Here is a 21142-nt window from a genome sequence, read left to right as displayed (position 1 = left end):
TTTCTGAGCCGCCAACCACAGATCGTCCATATTTTTATAATTTTATTGTTGCTGTATCAACCTTGACTTCGTTCCAAAGGTCCTCTATAGGATTTAAGTCAGGGCACTGGGCTTGCCAATCCAAAACTTCGATCTTCTCTGCACAAAACCACATCTTTTACTACTTTAGACGAGTGTTTGGGGTCAATATCTTGCATTAACTGGCATGGAATCGAAAGCATATGGCTCCATATGGTTTATTATAATATCTAAGTACTGAAACTTATCCATTTTGTCATTGATTTTTATAAGGGGACCTACGCCATGCCAAGAAAATGCACCCTAAACCATAATGCTATCACCACCGCGTTTCTCCATCTTCTGAATGAACCGAGGATTGTACACTTGTCCTTAAGGACGATGAACAAAGGTTCTGCCATCTGTTCCTATCCTATTAATTTTTGTTTCGTCACTCCATAACACGTTTTTCCAAAAAATAATGGGCTTTTCTCTATGGATTCTGGCGATGACTAATTGTTTTGAAATATTTTTGGTTTGGGGTGTTTTTTTTTGGCATGGCGTAGGTCCCCTTATAAAAATCAATGGCTAAATGGATAAGTTTCAGTACTTAGATATTATAATAAACCATATGGAGCCATATTCCTTCGATTCCATGCCAGTTAATGCAAGATATTGACCCCAAACACTCGTCTAAAGTAGTAAAAGATGTGGTTTTGTGCAGAGAAGATCGAAGTTTTGGATTGGCAAGCCCAGTGCCCTGACTTAAATCCTATAGAGGACCTTTGGAACGAAGTCAAGGTTGATACAGCAACAATAAAATTATAAAAATATGGACGATCTGTGGTCGGCAGCTCAGAAAGATTCGTATACCATACCCAAAACAAAATGCCAAAAACTTGTGGAAAATATGGGTCGCAGGTGCGAAGCTGTTATCAAAAACAAAGGCTACATCACTAATATTAATAGTAAAATATTTGTACATACCAAAAAACCAACAAATGAAATATTAAAATGATTTTTTTCTCTTTTTTAAAAATTGTGCCATTTATGTGTCCAGCTGATTTCAGTGGTGTTTTTTTTCTTAATAAAGAAATTTTTTTTAAAATAATGAATTTAAATTTTTGTTTATATTCATTTTAAAGATAAGTAATAAAACTTTGCAAAAAACCAAAAATTTTTTGTTTGTTAATAGTATTTACGATATAGTAGTATAAGAAAGAACTTTTGGTAAAATGTGCCATTTATATGTCCATAGCTGTATATGTACATTCAAATTTTATGTAGTAAAAATGTAGTGGCCATTAAATTTTGTGAAATGTTTTCCTGATGTGTTATCAAATATTTTTTATAATAACATTACATAAAATCTTTTAGAATCCCCTTAGGGATTACAGTCCCACATCAGGTGTGCCAACATCAAGCAAACAAACTGCGGGAACGGATTCGATTATAGCTCATTTTATAGCGCACTCAGAAGCGTTAGTTGCAATGGAGTTTGATAACTCGGGAATGGTTTTAGTAACCGCTGATCGTAGAGGGCACGATTTTCACGTGTTTCGCATCCAACCTAATCCTGTGGGATCCAGTCTCGCGGCTGTACATCACCTATACATATTACATCGTGGTGATACTAGTGCCAAAGTGCAAAACATTTCATTAACGTTGGATTCTCGCTGGGTTGCTGTATCAACACTTCGTGGCACAACTCATGTTTTCCCCATTACACCATACGGAGGTGCTATGGGTGTTAGAACTCACACGTCTCTACATGTGGTTAATAAATTATCTCGTTTTCATCGTTCTGCCGGCTTGTCGGCTGACGGGCGTTCTAATTCGCCTATATCACATTCGGAGAGTACAACATTTACTCAATCACTACAGCCTTATCATAATTCAGCATTACCACCATTTCCTCGCCCAACGGTAGTTATGCCGTTGGCTCAATTAAGACAACCTTTTGCTCTGGGCTCTCCACCAGGATCGGCAACTTTGGCAGGAGTTAAATCTGTTGCAGGTAGCTCGGGTTCTGGATCGCAACGTCAAAGATTATCCTCATTATCAGATGACAGCGGAAAACCGCTAAGTGTCTGTGCTATTTTTGCAAAATCACGTTCGTGGCTTTTAGACCCCCCCAATGTTACTCGAGAAGCTCCACACCGTATGCAACGCAAAGCTGTAGATTCGTTGTTTGTAATGGCCGGACACGGTGCCCTTATACAATATGATTTGGATACAAAACTTGCTTCAAGTATGTTTATCCTCACATATGTATTTACATATGTATTTTGTTTCATTTATTTATTAAACTATTTGATTTAGATGTTGCCAAAGAAAAAATATGTGACGATACTCCCATTGAATTGGAAGTCGAGGCTAAAGCTCAGTGGGATTTGGGTAGGCGTAAAGAAGGATCTCAAGAGATAATGCCGCCTCTATCCGCTGATAATTGGTTAATTAAAAACCGAAATTCTTGCATGCTAACCGATAGCTCTCGCCAATTCGATGACTCAGATGATCGGAGCGAATCATGGCTAGCACAAGTTGAAATTATAACACATGCAGGACCACATCGGCGTCTCTGGATGGGACCGCAATTTGTTTTCAAAACTTACAACACACCAAGCGGGTAAGATGTTTAATTGATAAAAAAAATAATATTTTTAATATAAAATAAAATTGCTTTATTTATTCTTCTGTCTTAGGTCTAACTTAAGCCATGTCGACATTGAAGCCGTAGAAATAGGTACAACAAAATCTAACACTACTACCACATCCGAAAAAATTGATCATTCAAGCCCTTTGAATATGCCGTTAACGTCAACAGGCCGTTCAAGTGCTGTACCAGTTCTTATTGAATCTGGATCATACAGTAAGGCTCTTATATATACATGTATCGATTTTAATTACATACATTTTATTCAAATATCTCATTTTAATAATCTATAGGCAGCATTGAACAAAGTCCCAAATTGATGGATCGTTTCCGACATGATCATCTGGATTCTGACTTTTCAGTAGCTCATGGTGATTCTCGTTTAAAAGAAGATTTAGCTGATGCAATGCGTGAATCGCCTTCTGCAGCTGCTTCATCGAAAGACACCGGTAAGCCTTTGATCATTATTGTTTTTTATTTTTTTGTATTGCATTTGTGGTTGTACATATTAGTTCATGTTTTTGTGTTATTGTTTTGTTCGTCTAATTTATTTTTTTAATTGTAACTGGCTTTAATCAAGTTTTAAATAACCATCTATAATATTTTAAATGAAATATATTTAAATCAAAGGTTAAAAAATACATGAAGAAGATCAAAAACGTTGAGGAGAAATATTAAAAGAATAATAAATCTAATCTGATCACAATGTGGAGGTTTAAAGTTAGTAATTAAAAAAAGTACTGCTTATGACTTTTCAAAAACAGGTTTTCGAATAGTTTCAATTGTTGAAATTTTTAGTAAACCAGAAGCAATTATGAGTATTCTGAAAAAATGGCTTTCTTTCAAAACAGAAAATTTCAGCCAAAAATTTGTATTTAATGCAAATTTTTTTCGTTTACTAGTTTTGTATCACAGTGTTATTAATGAAATTTAAAAATATTAAAAATAAATTGACAAGGATTGTATTAAATTTAACATTTTAAATTCTCTAGATATCAATAAACATTATTATTATTAAATAATAATAAAAAACAGTAACGGTAATTGCAGTTATTTCAATAACAGTATCTTATAGATAAGGATAGTCGAGGGTAGATAAAAATTAGATCATATGTATAACAAAAGTGTGACCATGCCTTAAATACAAAAATTTAATTAATTTTTTTGTACATCCAAAAAAGAAATTGGTAAAAATTCGTGGAAAAAATTAGCAAAAAAATCTTTAATAAAAATTCGAACAAATATTTACAGTGCCGGACTTAAATATTCACACAGCATACAGATTTATCTTTAATCTTCCATATTTTTTAAACGAAGGCCACAACTATCGTACGGGTTTCAAAAAAATATTTATTTACATATAACTTATTCAAATATATGGAAAAACTAAACATAAGTTGGCACATTTCAGAAAAAAAATTTAACTAATGTTTCGAAGTTCGATTTTAAGGGGACAAAAATATCCACACAGTTTCTAATTTTTAATAGAAACGTTCCCAAGCTTTAACTTTAGAGCGCATTGTAGTAGGGTTTCTTTTAAAATATTAAGGTACACTGTTTTGTCCATTGAACCATACAACCCCACAACATGACCCCTTCTCCACCATGTTCGACACTGTTTAATACATTGTTATTTTCCAATTCAGTGTTTGGCCTTCTCCAAACTCTTACTCTGTCGTCCGATTGAAAAATACTTACAAACAATCTTACAAAAATAAATATGAAGATTTCTGGAACGTAATACTATTCTTAGATACTATTTTTCAATAATATTTTTTAATCGGACGACAGAGTAAGAGTTTGGAGAAGGCCAAACACTGAATTGGAAAATAACAATGTAGTAGACACTGTCAAACATGGTGGAGAAAGGGTCATGTTGTGGGGTTATATGGTTCAATGGACAAAACAGTGTACCTTAATATTTTAAAAGAAAACCAACTACAATGCGCTCTAAAGTTAAAGCTTGGGAACGTTTCTATTTTCAACAGTACAATGACCTCAAAAACACAGCCCATGACGTCTGAATATGAATAGTGCATCATGTTCCCCACATTCTCCCGACTCCTCCGCAATCACCTGACATGAATTCCATAGAACATTTGTGGGATAAATTGGTCGAACGTGTAGGAAAGCACCATATTATTAGTAAGACTCAACTTAAAGAAGTTCTGTTACAAGAATGGAAAAATATTGGAGCTGACGTCACCAAAAATTGGTCGATTCAATGCCAAGACGATTAAAAGAAGTCATTAAAAAGATAGGCTACTCCACAAAATATTAAACTATTAAAAAAAACTATTTTCCTATTAAAAATTAGAAACTGTGTGAATATTCTTGTCCCCTTAAAATCGAACTTCGAAACATTAGTTAAATTTTTTTCTGAAATGTGCCAACTTATGTTTAGTTTTTCCATATATTAAGTTATGTGTAAATAAATATTTTTTTGAAACCCGTACGAAAGATGGGGCCTTCATTTAAAAAATATGGAAGATTAAAGATAAATCTGTATGCTGTGTGAATATTTAAGTCCGGCACGTAGGTAAAAAATGATTAAATTAAATGAAATATACACATCTGCTCAAAATAATAGATACACCAAAATTTATTTTTTAAAAACGAAAAAAAATAATGGTATATTGTAAAATTATAAAAAAAATTCAGTCGATTTTTATTTATAGTTAAAAGGAGAGTAAAAAACAAAAACAAAATATTTCATAATTAATAATAAATATTATAAAGTAAATTAAATTTCTTAAATTTCGAAAAATTTGGTGCTCATAATAATAGATACATTTTTAAAAATTCTTATTAAACAAAAGCTAATAAATTTTATCTTAAAAAAATTAGTTTATTATTAAAGTAAAGCTAGTATCCAGTATATCCACCTTTGTTTTGTAAAACTTTCTCCACTCTTCTGGGCATACTGGATATCAAGTTCCGACACTTCTCCAATGGAATCTCGTACCATATTTTTTGCGTTTTCTCCCATAAATCGTCTTTATTTTTGAAAACTTCCTTCGAAAGCCTTATCTTTAATTCACTCCACAAGTTTTCTATTGGGTTTAAATCAGGGGATTGGCTGGGCCAGCTTAAAACAGGTACGTTATTCTCCAAGATCCAGTTTTTAACTAATCTTGAACTATGTTTTGGGTCGTTGTCCTGCTGGAATGTCCATATTAATGGCATATTTTCCGATGCATATGGAAGCATTACGTTTTCCAATATGTCTCTATACCCACTAGCATTCATGGTATCTTCTATTCGGAATATCGGACCAACACCATTCCATGAAAAGCAACCCCAAACCATTATGTTTCCCCCGCCATGTTTTACCGTCTTTTTTGTAAATTTAACGTGGAATTCTTTTCCTTTTGGTCAGCGTACATTTCTTTGGCAGTCGTTTCCAAACAAATTTATTTTTGTTTCGTCGCTCCATAAAATATTTCTCCATTTTTTTTCGCCTTCACACCCGGACCATTGTAAGTGCTCTTTAGCAAATTCTAATCTTGTCTTGATATTTTTTTGGCGCATTAGTGGCACTTTTCTGGCAATTCTTCCCGGCAATTTAGCTTGTAAAAGACGACGACGAACTGTTTGTGGACTGATTTCGTTACATAGCTCCGCAGAAATAGCTTTCGATGATATGAAAGGGTCTTTTTTAACCATAAGGACGATCCGCCTATCTGTTTCTGGACTGGTTTTCTTTGGTCTACCGCGAGTTTCTCTTTTTTGTTTTTTAGATAAAGCATTTTGGACAAAATGTAAAGATCTTCATATGCTCTTTGCTATTTCCCGTAATGATTTTCCTTGATTTCTCATCGTTTGAACAATTTTTTTCTCATCTTCGGTACAATGATGATTTCGTCCCATTTTCTTCAAAAGAGTCCTATTTTTTATAAAATTGTTGTTAAAATTTAAATTATACTTACTGTTTCACGTAAATAGGAACAAAAAATTGCACAAAAAAAAAATTGTACACATCTGCTCAAAATAATAGATACACCAAAATTTATTTTTTAAAAACGAAAAAAAATAATGGTATATTGTAAAATTATAAAAAAAATTCAGTCGATTTTTATTTATAGTTAAAAGGAGAGTAAAAAACAAAAACAAAATATTTCATAATTAATAATAAATATTATAAAGTAAATTAAATTTCTTAAATTTCGAAAAATTTGGTGCTCATAATAATAGATACATTTTTAAAAATTCTTATTAAACAAAAGCTAATAAATTTTATCTTAAAAAAATTAGTTTATTATTAAAGTAAAGCTAGTATCCAGTATATCCACCTTTGTTTTGTAAAACTTTCTCCACTCTTCTGGGCATACTGGATATCAAGTTCTGACACTTCTCCAATGGAATCTCGTACCATATTTTTTGCGTTTTCTCCCATAAATCGTCTTTATTTTTGAAAACTTCCTTCGAAAGCCTTATCTTTAATTCACTCCACAAGTTTTCTATTGGGTTTAAATCAGGGGATTGGCTGGGCCAGCTTAAAACAGGTACGTTATTCTCCAAGAACCAGTTTTTAACTAATCTTGAACTATGTTTTGGGTCGTTGTCCTGCTGGAATGTCCATATTAATGGCATATTTTCCGATGCATATGGAAGCATTACGTTTTCCAATATGTCTCTATACCCACTAGCATTCATGGTATCTTCTATTCGGAATATCGGACCAACACCATTCCATGAAAAGCAACCCCAAACCATTATGTTTCCCCCGCCATGATTTACCGTCTTTTTTGTAAATTTAACGTGGAATTCTTTTCCTTTTGGTCGGCGTACATTTCTTTGGCAGTCGTTTCCAAACAAATTTATTTTTGTTTCGTCGCTCCATAAAATATTTCTCCATTTTTTTTCGCCTTCACACCCGGACCATTGTAAGTGCTCTTTAGCAAATTCTAATCTTGTCTTGATATTTTTTTGGCGCATTAGTGGCACTTTTCTGGCAATTCTTCCCGGCAATTTAGCTTGTAAAAGACGACGACGAACTGTTTGTGGACTGATTTCGTTACATAGCTCCGCAGAAATAGCTTTCGATGATATGAAAGGGTCTTTTTTAACCATAAGGACGATCCGCCTATCTGTTTCTGGACTGGTTTTCTTTGGTCTACCGCGAGTTTCTCTTTTTTGTTTTTTAGATAAAGCATTTTGGACAAAATGTAAAGATCTTCCTATGCTCTTTGCTATTTCCCGTAATGATTTTCCTTGATTTCTCATCGTTTGAACAATTTTTTTCTCATCTTCGGTACAATGATGATTTCGTCCCATTTTCTTCAAAAGAGTCCTATTTTTTATAAAATTGTTGCTAAAATTTAAATTATACTTACTGTTTCACGTAAATAGGAACAAAAAATTGCACAAAAAAAAAATTGTATATAAACAAATTACAAATTACTGATGTGTATCTATTTTTATGAGCAAATAATTTTTTGTAATTCAAATAAATTCGTTTTTAAAAATCAACATGAAAGCAAATAGTTGCCAGATTTTTGACTGACATGACATTGCCAGATAGAAATTTTAATAATATGATGTATTCTTAACGCTTGCGAGGAAATTTTCAATGTTACCGCCATTTAAATTTTTTCCAATTAGGTGTATCTATTATTTTGAGCAGATGTGTATATTTATTTATATGGCATTAAAATATACAAGCTTTAATTTATAAAATATCATAATATGAGGTCATTATTATATTGTTTGGAGTTGTTTGCTATTAATAAAGTCTTCTAATAAACACTTGTTGAAAACGTTTTTTTAGTATAATATACTAACACTGAAATGTTTGATCAATGTTGGCATACTGTTTTTCCAACAGTTTAGTAACATCTTCTTCATTGTCTAAATTAATTACAACACCTAGAGGAATATCATTAAGCAAAACAGAGGTTATTTATCCCGTGTTAAGATAGCTCTTAAATTGTTCCTCGTCTTAAACTTAAGTTTCAATTTAAGTCAAATTTGACAACATTTAATGCATTTGTAGTGAGTTTAAAATACATTCTATTATACGCTGTATGTCATTTATGGGACGGTAGTAGTATTATGAAAATATTTTTACATCCTAAGGTTATAAAATTATAAAAAAATTTTTTAATAAAAATTGACTTTTCACTTTTTTTAACAATATATTTTAATGTAGAGAATTGGATTCAGTTTCAAAACATACAATTTAGAATTTTGTAGTTTTTTGTATGGTCTGCAAAAATTTTGAAAGTTTCTGTTACCTGTTTCCCAATACAAAATGTTATTAGGTTTCGATATTGTTTTTTTGTGTATGCATGTATTTAAAGGATTTCGGCACAGGTTCCTATAATCCGATTTTTTTTATTTATTTCCGCAAGCCCAAATTAGCATGACTACAACTAAATCAATTCAATTACATTAATAAAAGTATTAATACACAAATTTATATAAATTATAATAATTATTGAAATAGAAGAGAAAAAAAAGAATATGAAGAAATTCCCTAATATTTACATAAACTAAAATAAATATTATAAACAAAAAATAAAAAATAAAAAATTAGAGCCAAAAAAACGTATGAAGCTAAATTATTTTAAGAGCAGGTCGCATGTACATACATACATACATTCATATCTATCTTGGTTTTGTGGATAATCTATAATTTATTTTAAAAAAATTTAGCTTTTATTAATTTTCTATTTGATCGCATGATATTTTATTTCTTTATGTGTATTTGTTATTGGGAATGTATATAAATAAGTATTTTGGTGATGTTTTAAAATTAGTACATGAAAATATATTGTATGTAGTAAGAATATACAAATATTAATAATATCATTTTGTAAACATTTGAGAGTTATGGTCTGTTGGTAAACCAATCCAATGCAGAATGATGGCGTGAAGTTAGTGTTCCAAACCAAAAAAAAGTTTTGGGACAGTTTATGATTGCATTTATATTCAATGGAATAATGATAACATTTAAGATCGTTGAATATGTAAAAGTCTTTCTCATAAACTTTTAGTATTGCAAAATTAATCATAGAACTTCATTTCCATAAAAATGTTCATTAGTCTATAAGATTTAAATGTAAACAAACAATATTTGAATTTTATCATTCTGCGTTAGAATGGCCTATCATCCATCCCTCCAATTCAATGTTGCACTTTGCAACGTATTTACATATGTTCATATATTTAAAATGTTTATTTACTATACATATTAATACCGGAATATAAAATTAATTCATAAAAACCTAAAAAAAACTCCATTGTGCAACCTTATCCTTTACTAAATCTCTTTCTGTTAACCTAATTGTTATACAATATTTAAGATGCATTTATTTCAGAGAATATAAAAATAATGCTTGTGTATTTTCTTATTTGAATTATTTTTGAAAATGTTTTAACATACTTATGTTAAATATCAACTATTATTTTGTATAATTAAGTGATTAAGTTTGTTGTACTTGTTTTAAAAAATAAAATGAATGAGAAAAGAGCAAGCAGAGAGAAAGAGTCAGAGAAAAATAACATAGCACTGCTAAATGAGAAAAGAGTATGTTTCACATTGAACTATTAATAAAAAGCCAAAGTTTTTCTTGATGTTTAAATGCTTAAAAAATAATATCTAATTTCCTGCCCAACAAAACGTTATATTTGCGGCCTAAATGTTGTTATTGTTCTTTTGCCTCTAGAAATAATTATGTTTAACATCATCATGGTTCCGTTTGCGCTAAACAAGATAAATATAAACAAAATCTTGATGTTGCTTAGTTTTAACAATATTTTGCATTTTAAATTGATCTCACTCACGGGTTCGAGTATTTTTTAAGCTTTTATAGATATAAATTATTTAATCGAGAGTTTAATAAAAAAAAAAAATAAAAAAAAGCAGCATGTCGATTTTGAAATTAAAAGTTTTAATTTATATTTATGTTCATACGAATCACCTACTACGCTATTTTCTTTTTTAAATTCACCTACCAAAAACACATTTTCGAAAAGTTTATTTAAAATAACCCCCGTTAATTTTGAATTCGTTTTTAATTTATCCTTTATTTATTTAACCTTTTACGTTTAGATTTTTGCACTATCTATTAAAAACAAGAAGAATTTAGAAACGTTTACAGTTATCATATAAAATATTATTATAGCTTTTCAGTGCCGTTGAGAAAAATTCAAATACGTGTATATTTCTTAATAAACCAATTAAAATTGAATTCATTCACATTTAAACTAAAATGCCTTTGGCTTTTTTAATATTTGTATGAACTGCTCTTTCTTATGCAATGTTTATTTTTTCTCTTCTTTCCTCTATTTCTTTTTGCTTCAATAAAGGTGGTCATGGTTGTGAAACTGCCGGTTCAAGTGATAATGTTGCTTTTTATGACGCACTAACAGCTGAGGATGATAAAGACTATATTCACGCTAGTTCAGCTTCGGCAGCTGCCCTCGCCAGTGTTCTACCTAATATTCATTCGTATGACAACAGTTCGAGTTATGAGTCCCTAGATTCAATTAAGAAACCAACCGCTTCTATTGAGAAAATTGTGAATCCCTTAGGAACGGTGACGACTGTTACATCTTGCCTAACTGCCGACGTTAAAACAGATATTTTAGACGAAGTTGTTTCTCAGCTAGCTGCAGAAGATACAATAATACATGAAAACTGCGATGAAAGTCTGTTTCGTCCTGTAGTGGCAATATTTTGTGATGAAAAGACTATTCTTCAAAACGAAGAAGAAGCTCGAAAAAACAACGAGCAGTATCAGGCTCCTGAAACTATAAGCAATAAACTTGTTGTTCCAGTCATAGCTAAAGAAGTTGACGATGAACTCAATAAGCGAGAAAAGGAAAAGACCAGTGCAATCAGGTCAAAGGCAACACTTGCGAAAAACAAGGGAAAAGATAAAACTGATTTTGAAGAATTGTCATCATTAAATAAAAAACCAAAAGAAATTCAGCTAAAAGGTCATAAAACATGCAATTTAAAAAAAGACACATTGGGTGAAGAAATTAATTTTCATGAGAGTAAATCTTTACTTTTAACAAGTGAAAATCAAAAACAAGAATGTTCTCTATCCGGAAAAGTGTGTGAGAAAAAGAAAACAGAAACTGGATTGTCAGGGAATCCACCTTCTTTAAAAGAAATTTCAACTGAGCTAAAGATTACCCAAAAAGTGTGTGACATAACCGCAACTTCAGTTAGATCAAAGAAGGAGATGCACATTCAAGGCGGAGCTACACATTCAATGAAAAAATTTGAACAGTCAGTGGAAATTGCAGAAATAAAGTCAAACAAAACTGATAAAGTTGCTCGATCAAAAATTCAACAAAAAATGGATGCTAAAAAGCAACCCCAAAATGATTTTGAAGAATCTGAAATTAATAATACAAAAACAAAAACAGAAAAAAAATCTATTGTTGTAGAAAACAAAGATAATCATTCGAATGTAAAAGATATTTTGATAAAGGAAGAAGCTAATGTAACGAAAGATAATTCTAAAAAGACTTTAAAAATACGAGAACAAGACAATGCAGTAAACATCAAGAATGCTAATAAGTTCGTCAAAGATAAATGCATTGATGTGAATGCTACTGCCACGATTTCTCCTAAATCAGATCAAATTGAAATTACAAAAATTAAGCCGGATAACGAAAATGTAGGAAACAATTTAGAACCAAATATAAGAAACAAAAATGAAAACCTAACATCACATAATTTAATAAAAAGTAACACTGCCATAAAAGAAAAAGGAAATAAAACAAATGATTTGATTAAAACCAATAAATCGGTCGTAAATGACGTTTTATTAACTAAGCAACATAATGACCAGCAATTAGGTGGAAGTGTAGTTGAAATAAAAAAAGACGAAAAGACAATTATTAAAACAGATAATCATAAAATCATTGAAACGTTAAATCCTTTCATATGCGAAGAAAAGGACATATGCAAGCTAAGTTTGGATTTAAACAAAGAAGAAATAGTCAATATACCTTCAAAGGATGAATCTGATTTTACAAATATGGCTTTTAGTAAAGACCATGAACTGCAGGGAAGGAATCAGACCAAAAAAAACAGCATTAAAGCGAAGAACAATGAAACGCCAAATAATGAAAATTGTATTGAATTGAGAAAAGGTGAAAAAGCTAAAGGAAAAGTTATTGCATGTAAAGAACAAAACATCACTGATATTTCAAGTAATAATACTACAATATTAGATGACGAAAATGAAATAAATGAAGAAATTGTCGAGTCCGATCCTGAATGCACAATAACAGAATATAAAGATAAATCCGGCAAGAATAAATCGGATAAAAGTGAGTTGAAAAGAACAAAGAGCAATGAGAGAGAAAGCTCGGATTCCATTAAAATTATAGAGGATAATTGTGAAAAGGATATGCTAATTAATAATTCCGGAGGAAGTGCAAAAGCTAAAAACATAGTTAATAGTCAGACTAAAAAGACAAATTCATTGGAAATTGTCATTAAACCCGAAGAACTCAAAAATGAAAAAGAGAATAATAATGTCGCAAACATTGAAATTGTATCTTTTGAACTAAAAGAAGTAGAAACTAAAGAAGAAATAAAAAAAATAAGCGATGCATCTGTCAAAAATCAAATTAATGATGAAACAAGTGACTCCGAATTGGTTATATTGACTGCAGACAATTTGCAGGTGTGTAAGGACTTTGATTTAACTAAAACTAAACAAGATAGGAAAAATAAACTTAAAGAAAACTCGAGAATCACTCAAGATTTGAAGATTACTAACAAAGATCTTCAAAAGGAAAAGGATTCGCCCGATAATAAAACGGATACTAAAGCAGCGATAAGTGAAACTATGCACAATGCATCGACGCCAACTTCACCAAAAAAGAAGGGTAAAGGAATTTCCAAAGATGAACTTAAAAAATGTGTAGATTTAAGTAAAGAACCCGCAGCGGATTTATCTTCATTTACTAAAGAGAATTTAGATAATGAAAAATGTACTAAGGAGGAGAGCATTGATAAAAAGGACATTGATAAATACGATAAAGTAAAAATTAAAGGTAATTCAAATGAAAAAGAATTGCTAGAAAACACGCTAAGTTTATATGGAAAACCAAACAAATTAGTAAATAAAACAATAAATCCTCCCCTACCGCTAACGTCTGCCTGGAAAACTTTAAGTGGAGCGGAAATGATAAATAAAAATCTTTGCAAATCTGGCAGTAAATTGAATATTTCTGATAAGTTGCTACCTGAACTGCCTACTCCAAATGAAATGGAAAAACAAACAAGTTTTGATGAATTTTCAATTTTGAAATCTTTGGATCCATTACCGCCGTTACCAGCTCTTGAGCCCCTGCAGTTAATGTCAGAAAATAAAAGCAACTCTTTAAGGGACATCAGTTTGATTAATTTTGAAAGTCCTTTACAAGAAAATCCAGCATTGCAACGAAAAATAACTCCCGCTCCTCGTGGTTTTACGGAACAAAATCTTATTCTTGCTCTTTGTGGATCTTTACATTATGAAAATGAACACTCACTCGGTTCTACAGAAAATACTGAACTATCACCCGCATTCTCATCAAATCATTCTTCTGCAGCTTTTGAGGACCCTTCCCTAGCCGATTATAAATCTCTGAATGAGAATGACGATCCCTACATGAGCTTGGAACAAAGTTCGCAGGAAACAAATACGACCACTACCAATACAACCAATGATAAGTTTTCTTCATCCACATATTCTTCAGGATCGGAAGAAATTGTTATCATGGAGGAAAAGAAAATGACAAAAAAACAAAAACGCAAAAAGCAACAGCAAATAAAGGAAATTCAAAAACAAAAGGAACAACAACAACACCAAGAAATAGATGATGAAGAATTAATACCTTTAATAGCCATGACAGAATCCCAACTTGACCAGGCAACAACAGTTTCAGATGACACTTTGCCAGCATTAACCGCAAAATGTGTTAAAAATCAACCTTTGAGAGCACAGACACTTATACACTCGACTACTACAGACAGTGAGGGTCCCATGCCAGCAACAACATCAGACGATAATGTTTTTTCTATCCCCGTTTCAACAGTTCATAATCAACATAAAATAAAAACAAAAAAACTAGAACACAAAATTAATTTGATTGCCGCTATTGAAGCCGCAACATCTTCGTCAACGTCATCAGCTGAAGAAAGTGGCGTTGAGTTAGGAGGTCGTTCTTCACACGACAATGACGAATCATTGATCTCGGTATCAAGTAGTGTATCTACTTCTACCATACCACTTCCCATTGTTACAACGCCCCAAACAGCAGTGGGGGCTTTAAAAAAGAAAACCAAACGACGCAAGAGATAAGAATTAGCCATTTGTTTGTTTTGTATTTCTTGTTTAATAATCATTTATTACTTCTACATCGTGTATTTTAGATATTATATAGAATCTGCAAACGGCTACGATACATCGAAATCATTTAAAGAACCATTCTTGTCGAACGAATAATATTTCTATGGTATTTATACATTCAAGCATATGTACATTAGGGTGGCTCCGAAAAAGTTGTGTATGTTCGCAACTAAAAAATATAAAAGTAATAACCACATTATTTCTTTTATCGTATACAACAAACAGAAAACATTAAAAATGTTCATCACAAAGAAAACATGAGAAATAAATAACATTTTATTTTGGGTGAAATTCTAACTAGATTAAATTTCGAAAAACGGAAAAAATCTTTTCGATGAATTTATGTTAATTTAATTTAAACGGATAACTTGAAATAGTTCTATCTCAAAATTAAATAAAAATTAAAAAAGCGCCTTTCAAAAGCCTTTCACATGATACCAAAATTTTATATGTTTCCATTGCGAGAAATATGGAAAACTATAAAACCCATAAAAAAGTACCTTTTTATCCATAGATCCAGCTCACCAAATATTGACGCCAGGACAAACATTTTGAGAAATGGTCTCCCCAAACAAACTAAACGTTAATTTTAGTTGGGAACATTAACCCATTATTTTTCCTCTAATGTCATATGTACAATGTACATATGACTTTGTACATATATGTCTTTATAAATGTATCGATGATTTCATGCTACATCGTCCAAAAATTTACCTAGTGTCTTCAGATTTTTTCATATTCAACACACAAACAAATACTCCATAGAGCTGTTTAGAATCTTTATGATTTTAGAAATATTTTCACAAATTGAATCAAATTTAATACAAAACAGTAAAATGAAAAATAATTCACGACACCATTTCTTCACACGCAGTATTGCGAACATAACAACATTACGTATTATGTTTGTTGTATTTGCGCATTTGGTCTTCACGATTTCAATGTTTTTAATCATCTATGAAAATGTGTATAACAGCAATAGAGTAAATTTAAATATGATTAGATTAGAAAATATTATTTCTATGGTTTTTAAAAATGCAATTATCATATATGAAATCGCGTGTCTGCGTGCGTTTAGTTTTCTTGCAGAGGAACGGCCAAATGTTTCATGTTTGACATTCTTAAATATTATATGCTTAGTTTTTGAGTTATTATTAAAGCCCCCATTGTATTTATGTAAGTTCTTGCTATTGATGAAACCAGATTTGAATTGCTCATAAACATATCGAGCCATAACCGCCAAAAATACGTAAGCGCCATGAGTATCAATTTTCGTTTTTTGATAAACATCGATAGCTCTCGATCATTCACATCATCTCACAAAATACCATCGCTATGATTTTACAGCAAAAACAATTTAGAATTAAGTACAATTTATTGTTTTTTCTACTTATTTTGTGAACATGAAGTGGCGATTACGTCTTTATTCGTTTCAACATATTAATTAATATTAGTCTTTTAATATTAAAATCGTTAATTTGAATTTTTGTACACGAATATAATATGACCAAAATAAAAAAATGTAAACACTAAGTTGTGTTTTTAAAAAATTTGGAAGGGTGTAACTGCCAGCGAAAAGGACGTAAGCGACATAAATACCCGTTATCTTGGAAATATATGAAATAAAATAAGTGCAATGTATAGTTTAGAAGTAACAGTGCATACATACATACGTATTCAATTTCACGGTAATACTTCGCCTTGAATATTTAAAAAAAACCTTTCCCTGTAAATTTTGGTTTTTGGCGCTTACGATTTTTTTGCGGTTATGACTCGATATATTTATAATTTGAATTATTTAAAATTCTTGAACAATCTATACAAAAACAAACAAATATAATTAAAAATATGTAATCGTAAAATTAATAAAATATCTCAAAATGTTTGAGAAATCTTTTAAATATTCACATAAAACTATTTTTGAGATCAACAATATTCCCAAGAACAAAACTCTTTCAACCGAATTCAAATTTAAAAACTTTATGCTAGCTAATGAGTGGTTAACTTTCCCTTATGGATATTTACCCATAATGAAGTTAGCATCTAGTTTTTCATTTTGAATACGGCTGTAAATTAAAAAAATAAAAAATTACACAACCATTAAGTTTATTTTATTGTATAAAGTTTTTAAATTAAAAAAATCTTGCGTAGTATACAGTTTTATCGTAGGAACAGAATTCGAGTGTACGACATGTGGGCGTAAATGCGTCGTAAATACATTGGATTTACCCATAACTGCGTTTTATTTTGTTTGGATTTAAAATATGTTAAAATTTTAAAAACAAAAAAATAATATGTACAATGTACATATGCATGTATGTATATTGTTACGTTTTTACCTTTTAAAAACGTTTGTTTATTCCCTTTAAATAAACCGGATATTTTTGATTTCAAATATATGCAGTTTAGTAGTTTAACAATTGTAACAACTCTTTATTTATTCAAATGTATAACAACAGTTGAAATAATCACTATGTGTTTTTTAATACACACTCACTTAAATTACACTTTATAATGTACAAGACAGTTGATGATAACTCTTACAGCGCCTATGATAAACTCACTGACTACTGCAACCCCAGTCACTATTTATACACACTGCCATCTTCATCCGAGTAGCCTAGATTGTTCTTAATGGTCAAAACTAGTATATTCGAATTCTAGAGCTTTTGAGGTTAATGTTAGCTGCTTAAACATGCTATCAACATTGTTGATAAGTAGAAGCTTCTACTGATGGACATGTTTTTAACATGATGAATGTTGCTGGCAGTCGTTACAGCAGTAAATTCAAATCGTTATTGAAAATTCGTAACAATATTTTATTATTACTATAAATACAAGGGACGTAACTGTTATAAGAGAAATGAAGAAACAGTTTTATTTAGCCATTAACATTGATGAATTCAAATAATGGTTATAATCAAATCGTATAACAATATAAATGAGAAATATTTTTCTTAGTTATGAATAACCAAACAAAGATGTTTGGTTACAAATAATCATTATCAAAAGTAATTTTATTTTTCAGTTGTCGCTATTTTATATGTAACGGGGTTTGTAGGTCAAAGAACTTCAATATCTTTGACAAAGTAAACAAAACTGGCAGTTTTGTAAGAAATGTTTATTCATTTTATAAATAAAATATTATTTGAATAACCAAAAAATATATGTATTTCTCATTAATATTGGTTACGGTGAACAAAATAATATATATGTATCTTACGATAATGGTGAAACTTTTCTTCCGAAAGAAAAAAATTATTACTTTCGGTCTTTAATAAATGTAGACTTACAGTGACCGACAAAAGTATACGTATGACCATTATTTTCGGAAATCGCGGACTTCTAAACGTAATGATGCAGTTTTATTTTAAATGCATTTTATATTAAAATAAATATCGCTAAATTTATAATTTAAACTATTATTTACAAAAAATTAAAAGAATATTTTGACAAAAGTCTACATATGATCTACACTAAATAAACATTTTTCAGGGAATACAGATTTTCATTAAATTCAATATTTCGTTTGGCCACAAGCGTCTGGGCATCGAAGCAACTAAATTTTCCAGTTTTGCGGACGTTATATTTTGCGATTCTTCTTGAAGCTTCCCCTTTAGCATTGGTGCACTAGTAATATGCTGTTTTCGGATCTTCCATTGTAGAATCTCCCACCAAGAGTTAAAATATCAACCGATTCTCTCAAATTTTGTTCCAAAATGGATTTGTACTGATAACGATCCATATTACCCTCATTAAACACTAACTTTGCCACTGCAGAAGCAGCGACAACACCCCAATCTATTACACTGCCACCACCATGCTTAACTGTAAGTTTTTTGGATCCATTGCTGTATTTGTATTGCGCCATAGTGTATCTGTCCCATCACTTCCAAATATGTTATACTTAGTCTCTTCAGTGAACAAAACTCGCTTCCAGAATTCCATGTCCTTTTAAATGTGCTGTTGGGCGAATTCCAAACGAAGATTGTGATTCTTTTCGCTAATTTACGAGGAGTTCTGCTATAATAACCATTACTATTTAAGGTTGTTTGAATTGTTCGTGTATGAACAATAACTTCTGAACTTGTTGCGAGTTCTTCGGCCAATTTTGTGGTATTTACTTTTGGTATTGTTTGAACTGTAGATTTAATAATTTGCCTTGCATATCTGTTAGTATTCAAAAAAAATCAGGGTCGTATGTAGGCTTTTGTAATTTTTTTTATTGTTTTTCATGATTAATTTTGCAAGCTTACATTGCAACAACATTTTCATTGGTTGCATAGAAATAAAAATAGATTTCAAACAAAACTGCATCATTATTTTTTTTATTTACCGGGTTTTCTTTCATAAAGTGTTAAAAATTGTGGTCATTCCTAGACTTACACACAGTTACTAAAGTATACGTGCGATCGACTTTTTGAGCCTTTTTTTTAAAAATCTATATATATAAAAATACAAGGCCTGACTTATTCATTCACTCACTCATGACTGATGAGTCAGTGAATGAGTGAGTGAGTGAATGAATGAGTTAGGCCTTGTATTTTTAAATACAGTAATTTTGACTTACCTGCACAATCAACTTTGCACGATATTTTGTGCAGATAAGTTAAAAATGCAGTTAACCTCTTATTTGTTTTGATTTAATTTTGTATTAGGCAGCTAAATTAAATTTTTTCATGAAAACCAGTTATAGCTTCCAAAAGTATTATGTATGCACTTATCTTAAATGTGCAGGTATGAACAATGCACTTAAATTAACGAATTTATATGGAGTTTGGTAAATAAATATTCAAAACACAAGTTTTGTGCACTTATATGCAAAATGCTCTTAAGTAAAAGGCAGGTAAGTCAAAACTACTGTATATAGATTTTAAAAAAAAGTCGATCGTACGTATAATTTAGTAACTGTGTGTATGTCGACATACTATTACGTCGTATACTATTATGCCCATACTGTGCAATTCTGTTCCTAGCATTAAGTAAGTTTTATGATTTTATCAAAGTTCAAACTACTACAAACGTATGTATGTATATCGCTTACATATATTTTAATTAAAGGATTTGTTTCTGAATTTGCACAATTTATATTATTATGTATTTTACTTCTTATATTAAGTTATGTGTTTTTTGCGATTTTGTTTATCGTTGGAATTATGCAAGGAGAATCTGAGAAAGTTCTTATTATTTTTTTTATTATGCAAGGAGAATCTGAGAAAGTTCTTATTATTTTTGTGTAATCAAAATACGAATTGAGATACAGCCTTACATTCTTTCTGCATTAATCCATCGATATGTTTCAATTGTCGATTTAAATTGTAGTAAATTATTTTTGTAGTTAAATGCTTTTCATTTTATTTCTTTGTGTTAATCATTCAGTATTTATGACTCCTTTGTTTAAATAAAGAAATACCAAATAATAAAATTTTTCTGATTATGAATAAATTAATTTTAATTAAAGTTGTGGTATTTTAAGTTATTTTTTTTTTTTGTTAATTTTTAAAATGTAAATATTAGTAAAGTTACGAAAATAAAGAAGATTGAAACAATAATTATTAATTATGCAATAAAAACCCAAAAATGTCATTAATGACCGACCAAAAATATTTAATTCAATTCGGGATGGGGTGATGGGTGTATAGGGTGAGTTTATTGCGTAATTTTATTATAAAAATGAGAATCATTTAAATGTTTAAGAATTACATTTCATTCAAATTAATAAATTTTTTACGCGTATAACGAATTTGTATTAACAATATAAAGAAAATAATATAAAATCGCAAATTGACTAAAATGAAAAAAACCGAAATTAAATAATAAAATTACCTTTAAGAAAGGCTTAACATGTTTTTAATCTTCGCTGTCGTTTTAGAAATATGCATTTTTTTGCCAAAAAAAAATTATTTTTTAGCAAAATTTCGAAATTTTTGTTTTTTAAAACGGCATGAAAAATTGGAAAATGAAGATACGCTGTTAATTTTCTAATAAATTTCCAAACAAAACTTTTGATTTTATAAACAAAAGATAAATAATAACATTTTAAAATTGTTTCCCATATATTTACAAAAAGTCTTCTATAAATTGTTTAATTCTTAAAAATTGTATACATTTTAGAAAAGAA

General features: G+C 30.3%; 1 protein-coding gene across 1 annotated transcript in view; it reads left to right on the top strand.

Moving 5' to 3' along the window:
- LOC135959270 (uncharacterized) overlaps positions 1–20625 on the top strand; it is a 55022-nt gene extending 34397 nt beyond the window's left edge. Inside the window, exons 4-8 of the mRNA XM_065510393.1 lie at positions 1375–2248; positions 2320–2626; positions 2703–2869; positions 2947–3102; positions 10967–20625. Coding sequence (XP_065366465.1) covers positions 1375–2248; positions 2320–2626; positions 2703–2869; positions 2947–3102; positions 10967–14973 — 5511 coding nt within the window. The 3' untranslated portion in view covers positions 14974–20625. The remainder of the gene's footprint in view (positions 1–1374; positions 2249–2319; positions 2627–2702; positions 2870–2946; positions 3103–10966) is intronic.
- The last annotated feature ends 517 nt before the right edge of the window (positions 20626–21142 follow it).

This window comes from Calliphora vicina, chromosome 4 (assembly GCF_958450345.1).
Source record: "Calliphora vicina chromosome 4, idCalVici1.1, whole genome shotgun sequence".
In the NCBI taxonomy this organism is placed as follows: domain Eukaryota; kingdom Metazoa; phylum Arthropoda; class Insecta; order Diptera; family Calliphoridae; genus Calliphora; species Calliphora vicina.
The sequence above is the reverse complement of the archived record's forward strand: the minus strand, read 5'-3'. Positions and strand labels throughout refer to the sequence as shown.